Source organism: Grammomys surdaster, unplaced genomic scaffold, assembly GCF_004785775.1.
Source record: "Grammomys surdaster isolate TR1022 unplaced genomic scaffold, NIH_TR_1.0 97, whole genome shotgun sequence".
Classification (NCBI taxonomy): Eukaryota; Metazoa; Chordata; class Mammalia; order Rodentia; family Muridae; genus Grammomys; species Grammomys surdaster.
This window is the reverse complement of record NW_021604576.1, coordinates 18,250,672-18,278,196: the sequence shown is the minus strand read 5'-3', so window position 1 is coordinate 18,278,196 and position 27,525 is coordinate 18,250,672. Positions and strand designations below refer to the sequence as shown.

General features: G+C 46.6%; 1 protein-coding gene across 1 annotated transcript in view; it reads left to right on the top strand.

Annotated features, from left to right (window-relative positions):
* Ankrd6 (ankyrin repeat domain 6) overlaps window positions 1–27,525 on the top strand; it is a 54,827-nt gene that overhangs the window by 23,189 nt on the left and 4,113 nt on the right. The window contains exons 2-12 of the mRNA XM_028780906.1: window positions 1,535–1,633; window positions 9,427–9,525; window positions 11,082–11,180; window positions 13,766–13,864; window positions 15,151–15,249; window positions 16,258–16,356; window positions 17,154–17,231; window positions 20,971–21,075; window positions 22,130–22,261; window positions 22,600–22,785; window positions 24,249–24,401. Coding sequence (XP_028636739.1) covers window positions 1,535–1,633; window positions 9,427–9,525; window positions 11,082–11,180; window positions 13,766–13,864; window positions 15,151–15,249; window positions 16,258–16,356; window positions 17,154–17,231; window positions 20,971–21,075; window positions 22,130–22,261; window positions 22,600–22,785; window positions 24,249–24,401 — 1,248 coding nt within the window. The remainder of the gene's footprint in view (window positions 1–1,534; window positions 1,634–9,426; window positions 9,526–11,081; window positions 11,181–13,765; window positions 13,865–15,150; window positions 15,250–16,257; window positions 16,357–17,153; window positions 17,232–20,970; window positions 21,076–22,129; window positions 22,262–22,599; window positions 22,786–24,248; window positions 24,402–27,525) is intronic.

Here is a 27,525-nt window from a genome sequence, read left to right as displayed (position 1 = left end):
ATGATTTTCCCTGTGACTCAGCCACAACACTGAGAAGTGTAGAGTTAATCCTACTGGACAAGAATAAGACCACTACTATAAGATTTAAGCCAAATATTAAATACTAGCCAGGATCATGGACACTGACCAGGTCCATACCCAGGATTTCCAGCGTATGCCACCAAATTACTTTAGTCAGAGGCTTGTAAAGGCAAAACCCACAAGGCTACATAGTTCTCATTTTTGTCAAATCGGGCAAGCATATATCCTGATGTACTTACTGACTGAGTATCTCTGACCTACTTGTGATCAAGCACATCCTGTGCACTTAGGGCAGCCAACCTTGTTTACAGAAGTGAAAACCCATGGCTTATTACCCCCTAAACAACAGACACAGCATTCCAGGAAGTTACCCGTCCTTGGGCAAGTGGGACTTATAGGTTAGAGACATTTTTGTTTATAGATCTCTTACAGTAATTTCAACTTTAAAACATAACTTTAGCCCTCACAGCAGACTGGAACAGTGTACAACATCACCATAATAGATTGTTGAGCCAAAACCCAACAACAAACAAAATTACAAGAAGAAAAGCCAAATGATACTCTGTTGCTTTACATGCCTGACATAGGTTTGAAACAATAATCTGTATGTTGCCTCTGGCAGTAAACAGGAAATGACAGTGTAATTAAAGGAAAAGGAAAGATAAATGCCAAATTCAAAAGAAATGTCAGTTTTAGGGGGGGCCACAGAGAGGTCTGGAAGGCAGTCACAGGAACATCAATGGTTTTTCTGTATTTTTTTTTTAAATAGTTGGCAGGTATGTGGATCTTGATATACTATATTTTTAAATGATTTCATAATTTTAAAATCTGTCTTTAAAAGGAGCCAAGAGCCTTTTTCCATTTAGCTTTTAAGTTGATGGAGTTATTGACTAGATCTTCAGGAGTTAATGAATTTGAGGTTTGTCTGTCTCCCACCCAGGTTCCTCTCAGATCCTTGGTCACAGCCCTTTACCACATTGTGTTATTTGCACCAGTGGAAAACAGGAGGGCAGGAAACCCCACATTTCACCACTTTCTTGGTGCTTAAGAATAAGATGTAGGCTTGAGAGGTGGCTCACGCTCCTCCAGAGGTCCTGAGTTCAATTCCCAGCAACCACATGATAGCTCACAACCATCTATAATGGGATCCAATGACCTCTTCTGGTGTGTCTGAAGAGAACAACAGTGTACTCACATAGATAAATAAATAAATCTTAAAAAAAAGACGTAAAAATTATGCACTAAGGGAAATCTTGTTTTTTTAAAAGCTTACGTTGTTGTTGTTTTGAGATAGGGTCTCACTATGTAGCCCTGACCAAAGTTAACCAAGGCAACTTCAATTCTGAATAAATTGGTTGAGAATCCCCTGCAGAGCAAAAGAACAACTTGGGTTAGGGGCAGGGATGTCCTTAAAAGCTGGTGCGTCATCTTTTCTTTAGTGTCCTGCCTGCTTGGGGTATCTTGTTCTAAAAACCAATCTTTTTTTTTTTTTTTTTTTTTTTTGCATTAACAGCATGGCCGGACCCCCTTGCACCTCGCTGCCAATAAGGGTCATCTTTCTGTGGTGCAGATTTTGCTGAAGGCTGGCTGTGACCTCGATGTACAAGATGATGTAAGTAGCATCATTCCCTCCGGAGCAGGACTGGCAGGGAGCTTGCCTGCAGTAGCATCCCTCAGGGCCAATGTTGGCAGTATGAGGAGGAAGGTGGAAGAATGCCAGAATGGTTTGGCTCTAGCCTGATCCCTGTGCTGGCAGAAGGGTTCTTGGGAATACCTGCTGGGTGACCCATTCTCAGCAGCAAACTAGTTTGCTGGAGACTCTTCCACTGTAGTTCCCTATCACCCCATTAGCATTTGAGTGAAGTCTCTAAGAGCATACTCATGCCCTGTCTTAGAACAAAGGACACATTCTGGCAGTGGGAAAAACCTGTTAGATGTGTGTCTGACCACTGACCACATTTACTGCTGAAGCAAAGGTGACACTCAAACCCATTCCCCTCCCCCCAGGCCCCACCCCTTTAATCTTAGTTTCTCTTAGTTTCCTTTAGTTGGAAGTTCTGTTCTAACTGAAAGGAGAAAAGGGATTTTGAATGCAGGATCAAGGCCTATAGAAGAGTTCTGTGCTATTACTGAGATGTGACTCCATCAGCTCAGGGATGTGCAGGACAGGACTCACCCTGGGGCCTCCACCATCACGTGTCAGATCTGCATCTATGAGCTTTGGATAAGTGGGGCCACACAGCACAGAGCCCTGTTCTCGTGGGTCTTTGGAGAAGGTGGAGGCTCTGAGGAATGGCTGTCTAGATTGTCCTCCAGTGAGTTATCAGGAGAAAACCCTATAGCAATGTGATCGGGAACTATTTTCAGAAAGTGTCTCAACTCTATTCTTTCTTCTTTTTTGTTTTTAAATTATGTTATTCTGGGTGTTTTACCTGCATGTGTATCTGGGACCATGATGCCTGGTGAAGAGGACATCAGATTCCCTGAAACTCTATTTGCAAGCTTTGGAATATCTACAAGAATGCAAATAAATTGTTGTGAGCTGCCGTGTAAGATCTCTGGGTGTTGGGAATCAGGCTCACACCCTTTGATAGAGCAGACAGTACTCCTAACCACTGAGTACACTCACCACAGTAGAATTCTAACAAATAAAAGTTCTGTGAGTAAAACAGCTTCTCATAGAGTCTGACCTTGTAATAACTTCTTCCAGATTCACTTTTAACAGCACTAGCTAGAATATCCCTTGAAACTCTGTACAGAATCCTAAAATCTGACAAACACATTCATAAATGACTTAGCTGCATGGTAGGTTTGAGGCTAGCCTTGGATATGTGAGACCCTATCTATGGGCAGGCAAGCAGACATGTAGACTGGTTTTATGCATGGGCAGAGGATTTATCAGCATATCATATAAATCTCTGGTTATATCGAAGCCTACTGGGTCACTCAGGGTGCTATTCTGAGAAATGCTGATCTAGCTTTAAGCTTTTGCTTTTCACCTTGGGTGATGAAACTTTATTTTTCTATGTTATAACCAATGTAACATTTCTGACCCATATTGTCTCCTTAGAGAACAGATGGAAAATACAGGAAAATAAACAGTCAGAGGAACAGTGGGGAATGGAAGTTGCTGGCACCAGCATGTTGGAATAACCTAGGCTTCTCTTTGATAATTAAAGTTTTTTTTTGTTTTGTTTTGTTTTTGTTTTTGTTTTTTTTGTTTTGTTTTGTTTTTTTTTTTTTTTTGGTTTTTCGAGACAGGGTTTCTCTGTGTAGCCCTAGCTGTCCTGGAACTCACTCTGTAGACCAGGCTGGCCTCGAACTCAGAAATTTGCCTGCCTCTGCCTCCCAAGTGCTGGGATTAAAGGCATGGGCCACCACTGCCCGGCTGATAATTAAAGTTCCTGCTTGCCACTGTGGCGAGGTCACAGTGCCAGGCATGCCAGCCTATCCCAACCAAATACCAGTTCTCAGGTCCTGAGTTTGAGGCTTGCTTTGATCTCATGCGGCAGACACTAAGCTGGTGTTTCTGGGATGGAAAGGAAGCAGAACAAGCATGAATTCTCACAGCGCAGCCCTGTGAGCCAGGGAAGAAGGAAAGCCAGCCCTGCGTTTAGGTAACACACTGCTCTTGTTTCAACCATTGGGGGTTTTTACATCTTCTCCTGCTCTGTTCAAACAATGCATACTTGCTTCTCCATCTGATATAAAACACTGGACAGTGTAACAACAGCGTGATAACTAGAGAGAGGACCGATTTGACACCTGTTTCCTGAGTATTCACCATGCCTGTTGACATTCAGCTTTGGAATATCTACAAGAATGCAAATAAATTGCTTTATTATCATTAAAGAAGAGCGGGACCTAACTGTGGAGGGGTTGTCACTTTAACCGTTCTCTCTCTGGGAGGTGAATAGAAGCGCATATGTTGACTTTATAAAGATCTGCTTCTAACTTCATATTCTGCAGATACTGAATTTTATGGCATGGTAATATCTGAGAATTAGAGGAAGAATGACCTTCAGTGGCCTGGAGTGGGATTATTATGAGTTTCAACCCGTGGAAACCAATTCTTTAGAATCTGCAGCTCCGGAAGCAAATTCTGTCTTGTTTCCCGCTAATCCTATCAACTCTCAGTGGAGCTCAAACACCATCTCTGATTGGTCAATGAGTAAGCACATGACTCCTACCCCAGAAATAGTCCAGGATCCTGTGGCCGAGGTAAAAAGCGTGAAGGAAGACAAAAATAAGAGGAAGCAGAGAAGAAAGGCTAGGAAGGAGCCTAGAAGACCTGAGAGAGAAGAGGTCAGCCCCTTGCTTTGCGTGCCTACCTGGTGTAGGGCTTGCTTACAGCATGTTTGCTTGGGCCCCTGGGGGCTTCCTCCCAAACGGGGTGTGCTCCATCCCTACTCAACCAGGGCTTCTTTCATGTGCTTGGCTTTGGAACACCCAATGCTTTTCACTGTATAGAAGATGGAAATCAAAGTATTTCAGAACAAAGACTTAGGCCTCAGGTTCCGACGTTCTGCTGTGAGAAACCCTGGTATTTTAGGGGAAGTCAAATGCAGGCAGTCCAGACTGTTGTACTTGCAGGTCAGTATGTTCCAGATCAGAGTGCCAACTGCAGTATTGTTGCTGCTTCTAGTTCCTGGCAGTGTTTCTTCCTTTGCTTCTCCTCAGTTAATCATTCAGCAATAGATCCCGGGTGACTTAGGGACTGGCCTCTATGCTGTTCTCCCAGCTTGCATAGTGAGGCAGCCCCAACCTCACAGAGATACCATCTCCTTTTGGAGACCAGTGGCTAAGGTTAACTGGCTTCAAAAGCTGCTGGCAGCTTGGCAAAGAGGCTTTACAGTTTGACAGTCCTAGGTGAGGCTTATCAGTATAACAAGAGAACTAGTTAGGGATCAATAAACATTTCGGGAATATTGACAAAATGTGTTGAGAGAGCTAGGTTTTCTTTGGCATTTCCTTCAGTTTCAGAGTTTCCTAGTTGATATAGATCGTATTCAAGCAGAATTATGTCAGGGTTGCTGTGTGGGTCCATTTGTAGGTCAAGTACAGCCTTTGTATTATGTTTTGAAGAGGACGTGTAGCTAGTAGTATATTTAAAATAATATAATATATACTATAGTATATTAGTAGGTTTAATTTTGTTTGTTTGTTTGTTTTTTGAGACAGGGTTTCTCTGTGTAGCCCTGGCTGTCCTGGAACTCACTCTGTAGACCAGGCTGGCCTCGAACTCAGTAATTTGTCTGCCTCTGCCTCCCAAGTGCTGAGATCAAAGGTGTGCGCCACCACTGCCTGGCCCGGTTTAATTTTTTTTTTTATAGGAGCCAAGCATTGATTCTCAGGTAACTGAGTGTACTTCAGCTTGAGGGTCTGGGTTTAGCTGTGTTGTTCTGGAGAGTGTTCCACACATGGCTGCAGGCAGCCCCCCATCCCTACCCCGCCCGCAAAATTTATCTTTCTCAGAGCCTTTCATTCTCATCTTGGTATCATAAGAGAGCTAGCTTCTTAGACTGGAGGAGGCCACAGGGACCAGGTTAGCCATCATGAACGGTGCTGTTTGTCCCACCACGAAGAGCAGAGCAGTAATAGACACTCAGCGGCAGCAATAAAGCTACACTGGGACTTGGATGCTTGGTCATGGGTGCAGCTGAATGGGCCAGCTGGCTTAGGACAGCTTCTCCCCACAGCAGCACCCAACTGTCAGCTCTCCTGGAGTCTTGACAATCCATTTGGAAATGTTCTGCTAAGAACTGACCTGAGAGTTAGCTTTAGCTGCTTCTATCAAGTTGGAGTCTTGCAAAGAAAAGTTGTCTCAAAGGAAGCAGATGCCCTCCATAGGTGAGCAAAGGCATAATAAGCAACAGTGCCACGCTGGCCCAAAGCTGTGTCAGCTCTTAATTCATGAGCAGCCTATGGACTACGGTGAAATGTTGACAAGACCTGCGTGCTTAGGGCATGTGGCTCCCACTTTATACCTAGCACGGAATGCAAGTTTCTTCTATGAAGGTGGCTCCGATTGCTCCCAGGAATGCTGGCAGAGTGGGCCACGTGTGGGATGATTAAAAGGCCTGTCCTGTTGGGAAGCTGACTGAGTCAGTACTGAACTCATATTTCTTGTCGAGAACAATCTTTTTTTTTTTTTTTTAATGATCATTTTGGGAAAACCCATGACTAATCTGATAGGGAAATAAAATGTCTTAGAAATTTTGGTGGAATTTTAAGAGCTGAGACCTGGATACGATCCCATCCGACGTGTTTGGGCAGTGAGCATGACTCTGCTGCAAAGCCCTGCCTGTCAGCTCATCTCCAGGCAGCCGCTTCTAAGTGTGACACTCTCGTTGTGACCACAAGGCACACAGAAGGGGTCTCATTGTGACCACAAGGCACACAGAAAGGGTCCTCTCCAAGTACAGTACTTGAGGGTGAACAGGAAGAAAAACAGTCTAAATCTAGCTTGTAATGTGATGAAAGCCGACGGTGTCGAGGACAGAGTTGTTGAGAGCAGAGCCAGTCACCCACAGTCATGGGAGTGGGGCTGGACACCCTCATCCAGCCCTCTGCAAGCCCCTTAAGTCATCAAGTGAACTGGGAGAAAAGCTTGTAAAGGGGGCAATCCTACCCTGATGTCTTCTTATGGCTTAAATTGTAATTGGTAGGAATTTTACCTAGTGTCTGAAGTTATATATGTTAAATACTAAAAAGTTGAAAGGTGGTGGTGCGCTCTGTTAGTTCCAGACTTAGGAGACAAAGGCAAGAGGATCTCCATGACTTCAATGGCAGGCTGGTTTACAGAGCAACTTCGAGGACAGTCAGGGCTACACAGAGATACTCTGTCTCAAAAAAAAAAAAAAAGTAAGGTTGCAGAGTACTTTGGCCAGTTATGTGCGAGTACAGTCACCAGTGACCACTGCAATGTCAATGACAGTTATGAGCACCTACAGTCACCAGTGACCACTGCAAAAAGGAGCGTCTCAAACCAAAGCAGACACCAGCACTAGTCTGTAGGCACAGTCATTATTTGGAAGACAGTTTGAGAGACACATCCTGTCGATACAAAACAACAGCTGGAGATTCCCTGCTTGGGGCCTAGGACCTTCCTGGTCAGAAAGCAGGTGGTTACCACCTTATCTCAGGCTTCCAGTGCTGTGATAACACACCATGACCAAGGCAACTTTGTAAAACTCAGTTGAGCTCATGGCTTCAGAGAGTTAGAGTCCATGATGGCATGGTGGCAACAGGAATAGCTGAGAGCTCACACTGTGATCCCCAAGCAGGAGGGAAGGAGAGAGCACACCTCATCTGACAAGGTCACACCTGTCGCCAAACTCTTCCACCAACTGAGGACCAAACATTCAAGCATGTGAGCCCGTGGGGACCATCCCATTCAAACCCCTGCACGCCAGCCCAGACTTCCCACTGTTGCACAGGGGCTAACTGCTTCACTGGTTGGTGTTGCACACTGGGTCTAAGCTGAGTAGGGTGATTAATGGCAGCTCTCCACTAGCAACCTAAGGGTATTCAAAAGAACAAGGAAGAAGTTAAAAATCGCTCCTTGTAGATTTTTAAAAAATTATTTTATGTGCATGAATATTTTGCCTACATGTAAGTATGTGTACTACAGGCATACTTGATATCCACGGAGGCCAGAAGAGGGCATTAGGTCCTCTGGAATGGGAGTTACAGACAGTTGTAAGCTGGTGTGTGTGTGTGTGAGCCCGATTGAATCTGGTTCCTCTAGAGGAGTAACAATGCTTTTAACTGCTGAACCATTTCTCCACCCCCCTCCATGTGGATTTTAAGAGAGACTTTTAAACTTTTTATTTTAAGAAAAGCAGATTTGAAGTTATTTTGTGTTGGAAATAGAGTCTCACTGTGTAGCCAGGTCTGGCCTTGACTTCATGATTCACCAGCCTTTGCCTCCTGAGTGTTGAGATTATAAGTGTGTACCAACATACCCAGCCACATGTGTGTTGGCTAGAATTGAGTGGGATTTATTATTCTCTCTCTCTCTCTCTCTCTCTCTCTCTCTCTCTCTCTCTCTCACACACACACACACACACACACACATACACACATACACACATACACACACACACACATATGGTAACATGAAATGAATTCTCTTCTATTCATTTCACTATATTTCTGTACAGTTCCTGGTTAAAGATCTGCACACCAGGCACTATAATCTATTTCCAGAACTTTCCTTCTTGGATGAAATGTCTCTCATGTGTCTCTTTGTGATGACTCTCTCTTTGTGTGAGGTCACGAAGCTTCATCCAAGCTACCGTAGTTAGTGGTGCAGGCCTCCTGATGTTGGTCTTTGCTACCTATCTCCCACAGTCTCTGCTGCCTCTCTTGGACTAGGTTTCAGCAAAGTTCAGGAATGTGTCCTTGCCCCTCTGTGCTCTCTCTGGAAAATTTACTAATGTAAATCTTATCAGCTGAATCATAGAATCCCAAAGGAAAGAGAACCCTGGCCCTGCCTTTTCCTGTGAGGGTCCTGAGGCTCCTACAAGCTGTACACAACTGTGTACAACCCATTCTCCTGATCCTCTGGTCATTAGCTTATTATTTCTATCTGCAAGTATCCACACTGTTCACTCATCTCCCCTTTCAAGCCTGGACCTCAGGCATGACTTGGCTTTGCCTTAACTTGACTCAGGTACATGCCAGAGATGAACTGTGTTCCTAGAAGCCCAGAGATCAAAGCCCTTATTTCCATCACCTCTAGGGTGTTTACTCCTCCTCTCTGCCACAGTTAGGGGGGGAAGAATCAAGTTCTACTTTGGTGCCTGAAGGAGGAAACCAGTCACCCCAGGAATCCCATTGCTGAGGAAGGGTCAGAATACAGCATAAATCAGAAGGAGCCATCTCAAAAATATGCAGTAGGAGGCTTCAGTCCTGGGGTCCTCACACCCCCATGTTGCTCTGGGGCTAGTGCAAATCAGTGAACAAATTACACACCTGTCATCAAAGCATGAGGCCCTTAAACTGTCACAAGCAGAAAGTGATTCCTCTGTAATCTGGGCCCGAGGACCTCGAAGGGAATAAGGATTGCAGGAGCTGCTGGTTGAACTGTGACATTCACAGCCAGGCTCTCAGACATGTCTCCACTAGGCAGCCAGGAAGGGCCTGGCTCTCCTTCAGGGAGATCTGAGGCCGACAGCTATTCTTGCTGTTGACATAAGATCCTTCCAGGTTATGAACAAATTGCTCTGCCGCATGCATTCTCTATTAATGGGACCCCGAAGCTGGCCTTGCCCGTGGTGACCAAGCTCTTCTGCAAGAAGATAAGAGATACCCTGGAGAAGATAAGAGATACCCTGGAGTTTGGCTGAAGGAAAGACTGTTAGAGAAATCTGTTGATCTTGCCTCTATCTCATTTTGTAGGGGGACCAGACAGCCTTGCACCGAGCCACTGTGGTGGGAAATACTGAGATCCTCACAGCGCTTATCCAGGAGGGATGTGCCCTGGACAGACAGGACAAGGTGAGTGGAGTGGAAAGGGCTGACTCCACAGTCAGCTGAGGAGCCGGCCTGACTCACTGTGGTACGTTCAAGATGCTGTCCTTCCTCCCAGCCAACAAGAGAGGTCAACCTAGCCATCTCTGAAAGAGTATCTGGGAGCCCAGAAGTTGTGTTTATTTTAAAACCCTTCCCACTAATCTGTGGCTCTGTGCTAACCGCTTAAGTCCAGGTAAACGAAGGGAAATGCAGAGCTCAGGACCTGTGAAAATCTATTGAAGGTGAGAGGAAGAGGCACTCTCAGAGGCTCTACTTTTTAGATGAGCAAGCAAGTTAAATTTCCTAGCTATTAAAGAAAAAAAAAAAAAGAACCAATCATTTATTTCTTATAAGAATTTTATACTAGCCCCATGTTTTTAAATTGTCGAATCTCAGAATGTGGGTGTTTGTATTTAGTGCCTTGCAGTCTCTGTGTCTTTCTCCCGACCCCCAGCTTTTCATTAAGAGGTGTAACATGCAGAAAAGTTCGCAGACTGGAAGTGCGGCACGAGATTCCTCAGCACATCCTAGGGCCCTGGCTCAGGAGTGGTTCCTCCGCAGCCCAGAGCCCTTCTGTTTTCCTGTCTCTTTATGCTGCTGCTCCCATAATGGCCCCATCTGGGCCTGGTGACCTCTTGCCCTCCCCAGCATTGCTCTGCTCCTCAACTCTGGAACCCTGGCTCTCCCTGCATTAGGCCTTAGCTCTTCCGTGCAGGTCTCTGGATGTACATAGCTGTAGAATGTACCCTTGCCTAAGCATGACGGCCTGGAGCTACATGTGTGTTCCTGCCTGCCCATCCTTCATTCCCTCTCTCCTAGTAACTAAAGCAAAGGGAGCCATTTTATTAGTTTGTATATAAAAGCCACATATCTAGAAGTCTTGGTTAGCTTATTTACAGTGTTTCTTTGATGACTGGTCTTTTAGAGTCCTAGGGGTTTAATACTGAACCAGAGATCACTACATTTTGACAAAGACAAGAGTATGGTGTTGCATGCCTTTAATCTTAGCTCTCACAAGGTCTCTGGATTTGAGGCCAGCCTAGTCTATATTTCGAGTTCTAGGCCAGCCAGGGGAAATAGTGAGACTCTATCTTCAATAACTAAATATTTTTCATGTGTGAAGAAATGGGATTGGGTGGGTTTTCTATGTAATAAGGCTCATTTTTTCAGGACTTCTTCTGGTATCAGGAGCATGGTGTAGCCTAGGGGACAGTGGAACTGGGAAGGAATGACAGTGTCCCATCCCAAGTGTGCTGTTTTCTACAGACAGAGCTGTGGGAGGCTCTGGAGCCTTTCTGGATGGCGTGCTTCCAAGGAAAGGCCTACCTGCTGCATCTCCTGAGGCCGTTTCTCCTCCATGTGTCCAGAGTGGCTCTTGTCCTGCTGGTTCTAGGAGAGTGGAGAAACTGGCCCCTGAGATCTTTTCCTGTGCTCTGTGGTTCCGATGGGCACCGGTTGCAGAAGGCCCTGTAGCTACTGTAGCGTCGTGCTTTTAGAGCCAGAGCCTGCATAACATGTTGTCTTGCCTATGTGTTATTCAGGATGGGAATACAGCCCTGCATGAAGCCGCCTGGCATGGATTCAGCCAGTCAGCCAAGCTGCTCGTTAAAGCCGGAGCCAATGTGCTCGCCAGAAACAAGGTGAGGCCCGGCAGCTGACCTCCTCCTTAACAGTGGGCTATGGTAGTCTTTATTCCTGTTTGTCTGTGACCCATGAGAAGCACCGGGTAGAGCTCACTGGGGCATGCTCACTGGGGCAGCCTCACCTAGACGGCTCTCTGCAGAGGTAGGTTGTTGGCTGGTGGTCCAGGCAGGGGAAGCATTCCAGCGTGCTGAGACCATGCTGGTGTGAGAAACCCCTGGCCACTGCTGAGAACCTGTCCTCGTCATCTTTGACATCATTATAAAAGGACAGCAATAGAGAGTTGGCATGAAAAATGCGAGCAAAGAGTGAAAATGCTAATAGATAGTTCCAGTGTGGTACAATAAGGTGGGCTGGGAAGATGGGGTTGGAGCGGCTGCCTTTGGGAGGCAAGTTGTAGAGCCAGAATGTTCCTATTGTACTGGGATATACAGCCAGGAATGCAACACTTGCCTGCCGTGCCCAGGGTCAATCCCCTGCATCACCCAAAAGGAAAAGGAGTTCTTACCTATTTGTATGGTAGCTACTGTCTGGGGTTTCTGTTCTTAAAGCAGTGAGGTATGCTGGGAGAACTTTATCCTTAAGCATATCTGTGATAGCAATAAGCAAAGCAGTAAAAAATGCAGAAGAATATAAAGTTTCTCAGTCAGAGTCAACCTAATTAATACAATTTAAGTCACAGTTTTGTTGATAATGTTATAAGTTGTGAAAAAACATGGCACATATATGTGCCTCAGTGCTAACGTGAATTTACATTTTGTAAAAACTAAGCCTGGAAAGATATCACCCAGATAGTAATGGTGGCTATCTATTTCAATTTAGACTTACTAACTTTTGATGTTGTTTTTACTTTTGTGCATTTTCCAAAATTTTTAAACTGAACTGATTATTTCTTCAGCCATTAGGAGAAGAGACCAATGTTATTTAAAGAAATAAAAGAAGCGTTGCGTTATCAGTACCCTTAGAATATTTGTAAGTAGTGTTGAGAACAGAGTGGTGTTGAGAAGGGGTTGCCTTTTCTTTCTTTGGGTGGCCAGTGTTTAAGGAGCCTGAGGATTTCCCACAATGTACTTGCATAATGGATATTTTCTTAGTGACAAAGTAAACTTGGATATACCATCTCTCTGGAACCATTGGGTTTCTTTCATTCACTCATTTTCTCAGCACATATTTAACTGCTGCCTTGAAGTCAGCAGCTTAGAGATCAGGAGTGTGTAAGACATAAATGGATGCCTTGCTGTGGAAAGTTAGCTGTGCGTGGTTCTTAACTGTACAGTAGGTTGTAGGAGATTTAAAACCTAAAAAACAAACAAGCAAACAAAAAACTAACAATACATCAACAAAAAGCCAGGTCTGGTGACCAGAGAGAATGTGAGACTCGGACTGTTTGACCAGGCTCCACCCCACAGGCTGAGGAAAGCAGAGCCCAGGCCTGCACTGATGGAGCTCGAAAGCATCTTCATCCCAGGTGCTTCTGGTGTGCAGCAAGGGCTCACAGGGAAGGCTGAGACAGCCTACCTCACCAGGCCGTTGGGCTTGCCTTCCTCCTCGGTCCTAGTAAATGCCCAGCAAGTCTGACTAGAGACATGGTTATGAGAACACACAGAGAACACTGACAACACGCAGTTTTCATTTTACTTATTAATTTATTTGCTTGTAGAATTCTTTTTCAAAAGGAACCTAATATCTGGGGTTTCTGGAGACTGCAGTGAGGTCCGGAGGAGAGGAGGTGTGGGAGGGATGCACAGAGCTCTGGGCAGGTGCAACCACAGCTCTCAAGCTCATCAGGACAGAGTCTTGAGCCTGCATTTGACTGTGTGCTCAGAATGCATTACCTGCTTTTCCCATTAAGTAATGAGAAAATGCTTTTCTGGGGGTTATCAGCAGCTGTTAGGACCCTGTTGCCCTGGAATCTAAGAGTTCGGTTCACACCATGGCATTTGTAAAATCTTTGTTGACATTCTTCTTAGGTGGTGTTTAAGTATTGCCCCTTAGGTCAACATCTTTCCATAGTTCAAATGATTATGTTTAAAAACATTGAAGAACAGGCATCTCAGTACAGGTGTCTCAATACAGGTGTCTCAGGGCAGGCATCTCAGTACAGGTGTCTCAGGGCAGGTGTCATCTCAGTGCAGGCGTGCAAGTCACATGTTAGCCTCCCTTTCCAGGAGGTGTTTGTAGCAGAGCTACTGCCCACACTGGACCGAGTCCTATCTGAGATGGGTTCAGCACTGTACACATGCTCGTGGTTCAGAAAACACAAGGACCAACGACTCTTTTCAGGGCCTCAGGAAGGAGGTTCAAGCTCTGCTTCTGGTAAAGAAGTCAAGGCTAACCAAGTGAAGTTTTTTTTCTGATTGGCTTTAACTCATGAGGGGCAGAGGTGGGGCTCAGAGCCAAGGTTTAGGGACAGAGGGGACTCTACAGTCACTATTCCTGTGTCTGAGACAGCAGCTGGGATCCCTATCACGGTGTAGAATGTGACAATGGCTGACGTCTCCCTGAGTAAGTATCTCACTGTGCACTGCAGGTCTGTGCAGGTTTGTGCTGCTAACGTGTCCTCCCTTCTCTCTGTCTCTCCAAGGCAGGGAACACGGCTCTACACCTGGCCTGCCAGAACAGTCACTCCCAGAGCACGCGTGTCCTCCTGCTGGGCGGCTCCCGGGCTGACCTCAAAAATAATGTGGGTGAAAGTACCAGCCTCTAACGGGCACTGTTATATAACCTTGGAAAAGAATGCCCCCAAAGCAGAGTCAGTGTTAATATCTACAAACTAAAGTGCCAGAGAGTTTCGGGCCTAACCTCTAAATTAGGATTTTGCTGTTTTCTGAGGGGTTACTTAGGGAAAATGCTGCTTTCCCCATATATGCCTCAAATTTACCTTAGCATTTCTTACTGTGTATCTGTCAGGACTAGAAAGCCTATGAATCAGCAGTTCTCAATCTGTGGGTCTCGACCCCTTTGACAAACCTCTGTCTCCAAAAATATATTACAATTCAGAACAGTAGCAAAATCACAGTTATGAAATGGCAATAAAAATAATTCTACAGTTGGGGTCACCACAACATGAGGAACTGCATTAAAGGGTCGCACCATTCGGAAGGTTGAGAAGCACTGGTATAAATGCTTTAAGAATGTGTACCCACATAGAGGGTCATAATGCTGCTGTGGGAACAGTACCAGGCAGGGCTGTTCTGTGGTACTCAGTACTGAGCCTCTTTGAAGGGCAGCTGTTGATAACTGTAGTGTCCTTCCCACTAGCTGGCAGAGCACTGTTCTAGAACAGTGTGTGACTAGAAGGGCTTGAGAACATCTTCCTCCTGTGCTTTCTGAAGAAAGCTTGTGGTTTAAGCTTCTCTCAGAAATTGCCAGTATCTCCCTGTTTAGGAGGCAGACTTATATAATATAGTTCTAGAATTCTCTGAACCCTAGCATTGCCTATTTCTTAGTCCAAAGGAGACAGCTGTGCCAAGTGGCCATGATTGTCTAGACAGAAAGAAAACACCAGCCAGAGCCTGTAGAATACAGTGATGTCTCTCTGTGTTGTCAAAGGCAGTGGAGTCTAGCCTTGCCCGCTAAGGATTCTGAGTCTTTCTGTTCCTCAGTCCCCTGGTCTGTATTGCTCCATAGGGGATGAGAGCAGCCTTCCAGCTGTGATGGGTCCCTGCTGGAAAACTCATTTCCAAAGCAAGACTTGATTGCTCTTCACTTCATTTATTTCAGACACTTTGTGTTGTAGGAGAGGTCAGTCAGGCTCCATTATCACCCGCATTAGCTTTTCCAAAGTACTCATGGGAAGTGGGCATCTAGTTTTATATGCACAAAAACAAAGCAAAGATTCTTGGGATTGGCTTATAGTTGAGGTTAGCGCTCCCTACAGCATTCAGTTGTCTGCCAGGTTTTAAGTGAGCATCTTTGTTGTTGTTGTTTTGTAACTGCTGATTGCTGAGAGTTTGCTTCCATCCACAGGCAGGGGACACGTGTTTGCACGTGGCTGCACGGTATAATCACTTGTCCGTCATCAGACTGCTCCTCAGTGCTTTCTGCTCTGTTCATGAAAAGAACCAGGTCAGTGCGTGCACCTCTTCATGGCCACGGCACTGTCCCCACAAGGACAGCCTAATGGGGTACCGACAGGGGTAGAGGCTGCTGGGAAAGGTTGCCTTCTGACTTGTCCGGGACCCCACCAACATTGTTCTGGGTGGGTATCCCACTGTTACAGTGGCCTGGCTTAGCTGGCCGCCTCCATCCTTGGAGATGCATCCTTACCATCCCAGTGCATATCACCACAGCTCCACGGTGAGCATTTTGGGGAGAGCTTGCCATAGCTTTTGCTTACACTGGGATTTTACCAAGAAAACCTACAGAAAGGACTGTAGCATAGAAAAGAAGCCAGGAATTCCAGCTGTCTCAGGAATTCCACCGTTTTCCTGTTCCCTGCACTGCCCCTTCTGTGTGAGCTGCCAAGTCTCCTGTTTCTTTAAAGTTGAGCCTTTGGGAACTGTCTTCCTTTCAGGGCTGGTCCTCTGGGAGCACTTCTTATAAGAGAATATGAAACTGTGAAGGCTGGAGGTGGAAGTGCAGAAAACAGTGAGCTTTAACCAAAGCCTGGGCCTCGGTGTCTCCACCGGAGCCTGCAGAAGAACTTTCCTGGGGTTCCTGGTCCATGGAGCTGGCTGAGGGGCAGGCACGAGTTCTCAGCTTTTCCTCAGTCTCAGCTCAGAAGCCAAGTGCTTCTAACCCTGACCCCCTGGGCTGATACACAGGGTGACCCGATCTCAGTCCCCACGTCTGTCTCCCAGGGGCTTAAGGCCCTCCATTCTCAGCAACCCAACTGGTCCTTTTCACATCTACACATGTAATCCTGGTTTGCAGCTTCTGGTCTCCTCAGGCAGGAAGGAGTATGTGGTAATCGCATTGACCATTTGGCTTTGGGGGCTCTTCCAGGCTTGCACAGCGAGCTTTATGTTTTTATGACAAGTCTTGTTTGGATTTGTAGAACATCCTAGGCAGAGCTGCGTAGCTAGCTTATGAGCAATAGGTCTGTTGAGCAAGCTCTCTTCTGGTTGCTTGCAGGCTGGAGACACGGCCCTCCATGTGGCTGCTGCCCTAAATCACAAGAAGGTAGTTAAAATCCTGCTGGAAGCTGGTGCTGACACTACCATTGTGAACAATGTAAGTTGAACCACAGTAGTAGTTCTACGGACACGCAGGTCCTAAGGATTCAGTGAGCTCACCCAAGCCATAACCCCGGGGCCCTCATCTGAATTGGGCCAGCTCTAAGCAGCCCCAGGAGTTAACAATTCTTTTACACACTAAGCTGGGTGAGCACAGCCTGGCAAGAGGAGAGTTCTGAGGGTTCTCAACAAGCTGGCCTGTGGGCCTCCTGACCAGGTGATAAGCCCAGAACTCCACTGCCTTTCTCTCTGAGACTGCCCCTCCATCCTTCCTTTCCTGGTGTGCCTGATCACTTTTGCAGGCCCCGTAGTTGTAGGTCCCTTCTTCCTCCCAGGGACCTGCGGCACTGAAGCTGGGGTGTTCTTTGTTTCTGTGTCTAGCTTACCCTGCCCTAACCCCATCTTCTTCCTCCAGTATAGCTCTGAACCTGTGTGGTGCTGTCCACAGTGACCAGGACACTCTCCTTTCCTTTGGAATCCATTCCTGGTGTTTAATTGTACAACCTGCATGGCTGGAGCTTTGTTTGTGCTGAGGTTGCTCCTGTAGGAGAAGTCATGCCTGGCTGGATTTTCTGATCCTTTGTGTTGCTCAACAGAAATGCCCACCTTGTCCTTCTTTATGCTTACCCCTCCCTCTTTTCCTCCCTCTGAGGCTAACAGGCTTTAATGGGCCGTGTTGATGTACTCCACCGAGGAGGTGAGGTCTAGGAGTGGCCTTCCTTGAGTGTGATGTGACGTGGAGCTACCCTACTGCTGGCGTTCCTTTGTTACCTCCCTCCCCATGTCTTTCTTCAGGCAGGCCAGACCCCGCTGGAGACTGCCCGCTATCACAATAATCCTGAAGTTGCTCTACTCCTCACCAAGGCTCCCCAGGTAGGACTTACTGCGTCTTACTGATCATGTGGGGCTGCACGGTAGCTGGGATTCCTCTGGCCGTGAGCTACTGAAGCCAGTTGTTGAAAATAACTAAGGATTGATGGGCTAAGAGGCCAGGCAGTTTAGAGTGTACGAGTCCATGTGGTACCGAGGCCAGCTCTTTATCCAGGGTGCCATTGTCTCGCCGTGGTGTGATCTTGCTGCCATGAGCTTCCTGGACCCTCCCTTCTCAGATGCCCAGCCAGGGAAGATGTTCCAGTTCAAACCACTATAGGACAAGGCTGTGGCTGCAGGCTGTGGCCTCCTACAACATACTAGACAAGGGCCTTGGAGAAATAAGGAGCCATTTCCCAAAGAAAGTAGGTCAGAGGAGCATTCTGTCTAGATATATCAGTAAGTATCCACCAGAATCAGTAACTACAGAATAGGTTTCCCCCCCAACACCTCTTTTTAGTTGAGTCTGAGTACTCTGCGCCTTACTCAGAAACAATGGCTGATTTCATTAATTGAGGTTGACATTAAGTAACCATAGGAGTTTGTAATCATGGCAACTGGGAATCACAGCTTTTCTTCTTTCATACTTACACCCTCTGCTGAAAGTCTCTGTATAGCTGGACCTATCCTTTCCACCCTCCCTTAGGCCATAGCTAAGACAGGACAGTGTTCTGGAGTGTTCACAATTATGTGGTCTAGTAGGGTCATTTCCTTAGTGTTGGGAAGGCAGGCTATTCCAGAGCAAGGCTGGAAACACTGAATTCTCCTTATTGAGGCTCAGGGAGTGAAAACAAGCTTCCGGGTACCATGCTGCTAGTACCAGGGCCCAGCGTGTCACGTGGCCCTCATGCTGATATGACTGGCAGCAGTTTCTAGACTGCTAGCAATTCCTCTCTTTTGTAAGAGGAACACATGGAGACGGTCAGTGAGTGGATATACTCAGTGGTGTCTGTATATCCACGCACTCCGATGCAGGCATGGGGGTGAGAAGCCACTAGAAATGCAGTATGAAATCCTGAGGGAATGTGTATCGTTGAGATGAGAATGCCCATGTCAAGGACCCTGATGCCTTAGATCCATGGAGGATGCAGAGCCTCCCCCAGCTGATGTTGGAGGGATGGCAAAGCCAGTGAGCCCTCAACGCTGAGAACAGAGGAGCTCAAAACCCTTCTGGTCCATGTGCGGATGCTGAAAGTGCATGCAAAACTGTTCACCATAACTTGTCCTCCAAGGATGTTTGCAGTTTGAAGACTGCTCCCCTACAGAGACTCATTCTCATGCTCAAACTTAAGAGTGGCAACACCTGCCTCCTTATTCAGCAGTGTACAGTAAACCACGCCCCCTTGCATCTAGTAACCCCGCCCCCTATTCAACTGTACGTGATGAGCTTGCTGAGCTTCCAGGTTGCTGCAGCTGCTCCATCATCGTGAGCACAGCCAAGCTGGTCTCAGCTTCTCTGTGTCCGGGTGTCCGTGCACCTTTGTGTTCTTCATTCCCTGTTGCCCCTAGTCAGGGTCATGCAAGAGTGGGATACCCCACCTCACTCCCACTTTGCAAAAGATAGAAAGTAGAGAATGCCAGGTGTCGGCAGTAGTCCATCTGTCTGCCATTTCAGCGTCTGATATCCACTCAGCCCTGTCCTCAGCCACACACACAGGGCACCGTGTCCTGTGGGACTGCAGAAGTCACCAGGCACACAGAGAGTGGTGTGTGCTAGTCACACCTGGCACTTATCTTCCAGAGCTCAAAGATCTTCAACTTGGTTCTCTTGGTGAACAGTTCTCCTTTGCGTTTCTGTTTAACAGTGGCTTAGGGGGCTGGAGAGGTAGTTTGGAAGCTGAGAGCACTGGCTGCTCTTGCAGAGGACCCAGGTCCAATTTCCACACCCACATCATAGCTTACAACCATCTACAATTCCAGTTTCAAGGATCCAGTGCCCTCTTCTGGCCTCTGTGGGTACTGCATGCACAAGTGTGTGTGTGTGTGTGTGTGTGTGTGTGTGTGTATACATACATACATATACATACACATACATAATACATATAGGCAAAACTCATACACATAAAAAATTTGATAAAAATGGCTTAGGTTTTCTATATACAACTGAACAGCAACTGTACATACTGTAGAAATTCCATGTCTTAGAGTTTTACTGCTGTGAACAGACACCATGACCCAGGCAACTCTTATTAGGACAACATTTAATTGGGGCTGGCTTACAGGTTCAGAGGTTCAGTCCATTATCATCAAGGTGGGGGAATATGGCAGCATCCAGGCAGGCACGGTGCAGAAGGAGCTGAGAGTTCTATATCTTCATATGAAGGCTGCTAGCTGAATACTGACTTCAGGCAGCTAGGACAAAGGTCTTAAAGTCCACGCCCACAAGGCCACACCTCCCAACAGTGCCACTCCCTGGGCCAAGCATATACAAACCATCACATTCCATGTACAGTTTTACATACCAAATCTCATTCTCACACTGAAGAACTTTGAATATACATAGTACACTCTTTGCACATTGTTTTGTTGCCAGTTGTTATCTGCTTTGCCTATAAACAAAAGCCCCTTTGCTGAAGCCCTTAGTTAAGCACAGCCTTTGATGACCGCAGCAACACTAAGAATACACCTTTTCCTCTGGGCCCCTGGGCCAGCATTCACTGACTGCTGCAGCCTGGAAAGGGCTGCTGATGTTCTGTTTGGTCCACGTTACCCTGGGAATGGCTGTGGGCCTTATGGTTCTTCTCGGGTTACTAGCACATTTGTGGAAGGACGCTTGCTGCTGCTGTTTTGGGTTTAGTTGTCCTTGAGTCACTTGTCATATATGGCTGCAGTGTCTCACAAATAGGAAGAAGTTCAGGCTTGAGTTCAGCTGGGCCTTGATGTCAGATTCCATAGACCAGGCAAACAATCAGTGCTAGTGGCTTTGTCAGACTTGACTTACAATGAGTCTGAACTGTCACTAACTGTGGTTTATGGCAGTGGCTCTGAGACTATGGGCCAGAGGTTGAAGGCCCCTGGTTCTTCAGATCTGTGTTCTGTGGCAAAATACACTCTGCCAACTAAGCATCTTAGTGACTAAGGGCAAGCAGTGACTACGGATACAGCCATCTCCTGTTCCTGGCTGATTCTCCTTGATGAGGAGCTTAGTAGCCGAAACCATGTGCCAAAGCTCCTCATCCAGCTGCTGCTGGGTACCCTAACATCTCCTGGCTCTTTCCACCTTAACTGCATTGTTAGGGGCAGACACCAGTCTTCCTTCGGGGCTCCACAGTCAGACTGATGGCTCACAGATACCCTCAATGTCATCTGAATTAAGTCGACAGTGTTTTGGGCATGCACTTTGGTCAAGGGACCTGGAAGGTAGAAAATGAAACTGCCCAGAGCAGGGCTACCTTCATGGCATGACATTCTGATCCTTGTTTTATGGAGGTGGCAGTCTCTGGAGTTAGGCACCACACACCTGTCTGGCCATGCCAGCCCAGCACATAAATGCTTGGTGTTGTTATCATTATAGAAGTCTCTTGTGCTCAGAGATGATATCCTACCCTTTTCTGGGTCCCTGTTGTGCTCAGCACAAGACTAAGGAGAAGGAAGCATACGAGGTCCAGAGGTTTCTATGACTATTAAGTTTTGCCACCAAGCTGTGGGTTCTGTTAGGTCAGAGTGCCAGGGAGAATTCTTGACCACATGCTGATTCTGTGTCTCCCTTTACCCCTACAATTGTGGTATTTGTCTTCTTTAGATCTTGCGTTTCAGTCGTGGGCGAAGCCTGAGGAAAAGGAGAGAGAGGCTCAAGGAAGAGAGGAGGGCCCAGTCTGTGCCCAGAGATGAGGTGGCACAGAGCAAGGTACGGGGTAGGGCTCTTCCACAAACCCCAGGTCAGGTGTCCTCTTGCCCAGCCTCACTGCCTCCCGCCTCAGCCTGGCCATCCCCCTGGGTTCAGGCTGCTATCCCTCTCTCATGAACCTAGTTCTGTCCACAGTTCCAGATCCTGTGTCTTTATATGTATGTGAGGGAGTGGCCTTCATCCTCCCTATGTGCCCCACATGCCCTCGGCCTTTGTCCTATCATGCACACACACCGGCACTCTGCCTGATTTGTGCAGTGGTTTGATTCTTCTGTGCTGCTATGTTGTCACCTGGAGCCTTGTTAGTAATGGAGACTCTCTGGGCTCAGCTTGGACCTGCTGGAACAGGAGCTTTGGGTGGGCAACCTGGTCTGTTGGAAACAGCTTTCTAGGTGATTCTGAGACCCACTAGGGCAAGCTGCTGCTTCAGTTTCTAACTAGAGAATGGCTTCTGTGTGTACATCAGAAAAGGAGGGCACCAGGCACACCAGAATTGGATAGTACATAGGTTCCGAGCTTGCATTGGGAGTCCCCACAGCAGATGCCATTGGGCAGTAAACTATATGGTATCCCTTGTTAAGGTTGTTTGTTTGTTTGTTTGTTTTTGGAGGAGGGTGCGGGGGACAAAGTCTCATTGTGTAGCCCTGGCAGGTCTGGAACTCACTAAGTAGACTAAGCTGGCCTTGAACTCAGAGTTATACCTGCCTCTGCTGAGATTAAAGACATGTGTGGCGTGCCCAGCTCTTTGAGAGTTCTTGGGAGGGACCATGATATAGAGACTTTTTCTGAAGACATAAGCTATTTCTAAGCTAGGCATGGTGCCACACACCTTTAAACCAAGCATCTAAGTGTACACCGGAGAGCATGCTTCATTTCCTACAAATAAAAGCCCAGCCAGACAAGAGAAGCTGCTGCCAAGCCTGCCCCCATGTAGAAGATGTCTGTCTGGTTAATGTCCCCATTGTTGGGTGGAGTCTTGCAAGCACAAGTGTTCCCAGCTGGAGTCAGGCAAAAGCCTCAAGTGGAATAATTTAGGGGGCTTTTTCCTTTGTAGGGAAGTGTCTCAGCAGGAGACACCCCCAGCAGTGAACAAGCTGTACCCCAAAAGGAGGAAGCTAGAAGAGATTGCCCACCAGCTTCCCAGGACCCAAGAAAAGATGAAAGGAGGAAAAAGTCAAGGCCAGCGGTCCCGACCCCCCCCCCCCGCCCCCCCCGGGGGGGGGAGCCATGGGCTGGCTTGCAGGAGGGTCTAGGTTGACTTGCCAGCTAGGACAGCATTCCTATGGCTGGCAGTTTGGGAACAGGCACAAAAATGAAACTCCCTGGCTTTAGACAGAGGAGATGGTACTCATGGGTTTCTGGGTGTGTTGCTCTGAGCCCAGAAGCAAGGTGGGGGTCTTTATTTTTTATTTTTGAGACAGGATTATACTATGTAGTGTTGCATGAGAGGTGGGAAATGCTGGCAGGGTGTCACCCTGGTGAGTGTTGCCAGGGCTTAGGAGTGGCAACCCTTCCTTCCCATAGGTGTCAGCACTATCTGACCCCACCCCAGCAGCCGACCAACAGCCTGGACACCAAAAGAACCTGCACAGTCATCACCACCCCAAAAAGAAGAGCAGACATCGATGTTGGTCCCCACCTCCACCCCACGGGTTCAGGGCATACCAGCTATACACGCTGTACCGTGGCGAGGATGGAAAAGTGATGCAGGTACCACAGGTCGAGTTGGGTTAGAGCCCTGCAAGGGCCGAGGCTGTGACACCTGTGCCTGGAGGAGGATGGCCCAATCCAAACAGTGCAGATGTACCCTGTAGACCCCGGGGGAGGGGGAGTCACTGCCTGCAGCATTCTGTACCATCCCTAGGGGACCTCTGCTTTGAGGTCCCAGAGTGGGTGGATTCAAACCTCTTTTAGATAGGTACTATGTCTGACCTTCAGAATCTTAGTGCGTTCGGACCCGATGCTCAACTCACGAGACATCCCAAAGCTAGCGTGGGGATTAGTCTGGCCTCTTAGGTCTTCCACCTCCCCCTGGTATCCTGCCTTGCACAGTGGTTGCTCAAGATGGTTATTAAATAAAAAAGGGCTAATTTCAACCTCTCTCTCTCTGTCTGTCTGTCTGTCTGTCTGTCTGTCTCTGTCTCTCTCGCTGTGTGTGTGTGTGCGCGCACATGCATGCATGTGTTTGTGCGTGTGCGTGTGTTTGTGTATAATACAACCGATTTAAGCTTATCCCTGACTAGCTGACAAATAAATGAGATTCAGACTATGGTTATTTTATTTGGCTTTGACAGTTACTGGGGGGTAACTCCTAATCTGCTTCTCCAACTGCTGACCTGACTATCTCCCCAGCAGTGTTCCCCAAACACTTGCTGTTTCTCCTGGCCATGTGCTCATGGTACCTCTCTTCAAATGGTGCCTTCTTCTCTCCCCACTTGTCATCTCTCCTTTCTTCCTCTTGCTTCTCTACCTCCAATCCAGTAACTTACAACCCATCTACCTCTAATCCCTCCAGTAATTGGCTGTCACCAATTTTATTTAACCAGTAGTTTTAAATTAAGGAACAAGGTTTGCACAACAAAAGCTTGTACATGTGAGAATTTACTGGTGAGCCTAGACCTTTGGTGCAGAGTTTAGCATTACAACACATTAGCAACAGACCAAATCTCAACGTGTGTGCGTGTGTGTGTGTGTGTGTGTGTTTGTGTGTGTGTGTGTGTGTGTGTTTGTGTGTGTGTGTGTGTGTTTGTTTGTTTGTGTGTGTGTGTGTTTGTGTGTGTTTGTGTGTGTGTGTGTGTTTGTGTGTGTGTGTTTGTGTGTGTGTGTGTGTGTGTGTTTGTGTGTGTGTGTGTGTGTGTGTGTGTGTGTGTATTTGGGTGCATACCCCTGTGTGTGCCCTTGTAGAAGCCAGCAGAGGGTGCTGGATACCCTGCTCTATCCCTTCCCACCTTATCCTCTGAGACAGGGTCTTTCACTGAACCTAAAGGCCAGCAAGCTCCAGTGATCCTCCTGTTGCTGCCTCCCCCAGCTCTGGGATTAGACACACAGCCGGCCATAACTGTATATTTATATGGATTCTGGGATCTGAACTTAGGTCCTCAAACTTAAACAGTGAGTAGTCTTGCTCATGGAGGCATCTTTCCACCCTCAATTCCTTTCTCTTTCCCTCCTAGGCGCCAATAAAAGGTTGTCGCTGTGAACCTCTAATCAACAAGCTGGAGAACCAGTTGGAGGCAACTGTGGAGGAGATAAGAGCTGAGCTGGGATCGGTGCAGGATAAAGTGAACACAAAGCTGGGCCAGATGGAGAGCAAGACCCAGCACCAAGTAAGCAAGGGCTCACTCTCCTGACGACAGCTAGGAAGGGCATGTGCTGTGGTTCAGTGCTAGAGCCTTGGCCTAGCATGTGCCAGCCTCGAGCATGTAAAAAGAGTCAAGATTATAGAAGTCATGTTTTCCTGCCAGGCATTGTGGCGCATGCCTGTAATGTCAGCACTTAGGAGGCTGAGTCAGGAGAATCACAAACTCAAGGACTGTCTTGGGCAACATAGTGAGACTTTGTCTCTTAAAAGAAAAAAGAAAGAAAGAGAGAGAGAGAGAGAGAGAGAGAGAGAGAGAGAGAGAGAGAAAGGAAGGGGACGGGGTGGTGGTGGTGCACACTCACACAAGATAAAGAGGTCTCTTAAGAGTGATGCCAGCCTGGTCTTAAAGAATGACTTCCAGGACACCCAGAGCTACACAGAGAAACTCTGTCTTTAAAAACCAAAACCATGAAGAAGAAAAAGAGAAAAGCAATACATTTTCATTTCAGAGCTTTTTTTTTTTAAATAAAAAAATTTCAGAACATTTTAAAAGAAAGGAAAAGGAAAATTAGCATTAGAGAGGCTGCCAATTACCCACAAGGCTGTGGTGATTTAAAAAAACACTACTGATGTTTAGGCTTTTTCAACTGTGCTCTTCTGAGACTGGGTCGTGTGGGATCCAGCTTGTCTCAGACACACTGTAGCTGAGGAAGCCTGGAACTTTTGATTGTCCACCTCCGTTTCCCAGATGCTGGGGTTGCAGATCTGCACGCCACGCCTGTTCTCATATGCTGGGGACTGAACCCAAGTGTGTTAAGCAAGGACCTACTAACTGAGGCACACCACCAGCTCCTCTGTTCAACTTTTCATCAGGAAAACTGTCTAACACAAAGAAAAGCTGAGAGAAGACTGAAGTAATGAATACTTTTATACCTGTGCTGAGAGTCAACCAATTTTCTGGTTTTGTTTTAAGAAAAAGTCACACTGTGTGGCCCAGGTTGGTCTTGAACTCTGACTCCCTTCCAAGTGCTGGATCAGAAGCAGAGGCCACACACCCAGCTTCAGTTCTTAGCCTGCTCTGTTTCATCCCCCTAGTGCCTCTCTGTTTTTCTTCTGGAACTGAGGGAGACTGAATGGCTGTGCCCTGCAGTCCTACCGCCTCTCAGTACCTGACAGTGTGCTCACCGGGGATAAACATGGTGCATCAGATCTAAGAGAATCAACAGTAACTGCACAATATCCAGTCCACAGTCACAATTTCTCAGTTGTTTCCAAGAATTGTATTTAGTTCTGTTCCCACGAGTTATTTCTTTACATTTTTTGAGAGTTATAAAAACAATAGTTTGTTAGCTGATATATCACATATATGAGATAGGAATGTAATGGACAAATGTTAAGCAACTTGTTTAACACTCCAGACGATATCCAATCTATAACAAAGAACAAGATAATTTTAAAGAAGTGGGAGGCCAGAAGGAAATGAGCTGCTATGGGAATGCAAGTATCTGGAGATTAATGTCAGAAGAAGGCTAGCTAATAGGATGCATTGCATGGATGTCTCTAGTAAGCTGGCAAGCATGTCTGACAACTAACTTGTGTGCTTTCTGCTAGGGCATCCATGAAGGAATCATTTATTTTCTACTTTTTGTTGAATAGCGTAGAGTAGCTAAACTTTGCTCATCCCAACTTCTCAATTCTCCTCAGTTCCAAATGGTTTCAAGTCAAAGTATTTCAAGTAACATACCTTGATACACTTCATTTGGCCTTGTTTTAACGTAGATTTAAATTTTAATTGGATTTTTTTTTTTTTTTGCAACAAAGTCTCATGTAGCCCAGCTGACCTCCACCATATTACATAGCTGGGGTGATGAGTGTGTGCTGCCACACCCAGCTGTTTGGCTTGAACCTTGGTTTAGGATCCTTTGTGCACCTGACTGGCGTTCTGTAGTCCCTTTGAGTGCCTCTCGATTCCTTCCAGCTTTCTGTCTCTTCTAAGCACCCATGCTGGTTTCCCTCTTGCCTTCTTAATTTCTTTGCTAGTGTCTTCGTGAGTGTTTAAGTTATGTCTTCAACCCTGCACTTCTGCCAGAAAGGTCTGAGGCAGTGGTTCATGCTTCTGAGAGTGTGGTCCCTAGACGGCAGCAGTGGATGCTGGGGAGGTGAATTCTTGGGCCCATTCCTCATCTACAGAGCTGAGTTTAATATTCATGACTGGAATTCTGAGTGAGGCCCACAAGCCTGTGACTAGCAAGACCTCCAAGTGCTACTGTTCATGTCTCTGAACAGCAGTTCAACAGTTATTTAAGTTCCAAGAAATACTTCTGCAAGCACATGCCATGGTCAGTAGTATGAACTCCAGACTGCCTTCTACACAGAGGCAGACATGGCAGGGGACCTCAGGGTTACTGCTAAGCTAGGCACTTGTTTTCTTCTGCTGTGAAAGTATACTTTCCTTGTCACTGACAAGAAATGTGAAGTGGGTAAGATTTTTCATTAAGATATGCTTTAAGGAACCATACAGAATACTATGCTTTAGAGAAAGTCCTCACCACGAAAGAAGTGTGATTCTTACCACCATTCCTTGGCATGCGCTTGCTCACTTGCTAGTTCTTGAAGTTTTTCTTTTGTCACCGCCTTGCTGTCTTTAGAGCAACACAGCCTGCTGTGTCTTGGCAGCTTGCTCTTCCATCCTTCAGTGCGCCTCAGCACAACCCTGTGCCTGTGTGAAGGCTCTCTGCAGGTGTGAAAGCTCAGTTCACACTGACTTCATCAGCCTGGATCAAGACTTCTAAAGAGTCTGATAGCAGGCGGTTTGTTCCCAACATATTTAAGCCCAGTATAGTTTGGAAAAATAAGTGAAATATAATCCCCAGTGCATAATTACATCAGAACTTGACTCACAGCACATATCACTTCTTCCAAGAAGATGGGTTCTAGAGACAGACTTCCTGTACTAGTTTAAGGGCCCGAAGGTCTACCTGGTCTCAGTAATACAGCACAGAGGTCATTTGGGTTATTAGCTACCTCTGGTCCTGGTTGTGGGAGCTTGGGGAGCCCCTGGCTCTGAGACCTATCAGAGTCCCTGCCTACATGATCTATTTTTATATATATATATATATATATATATATATATATATATATATATATAT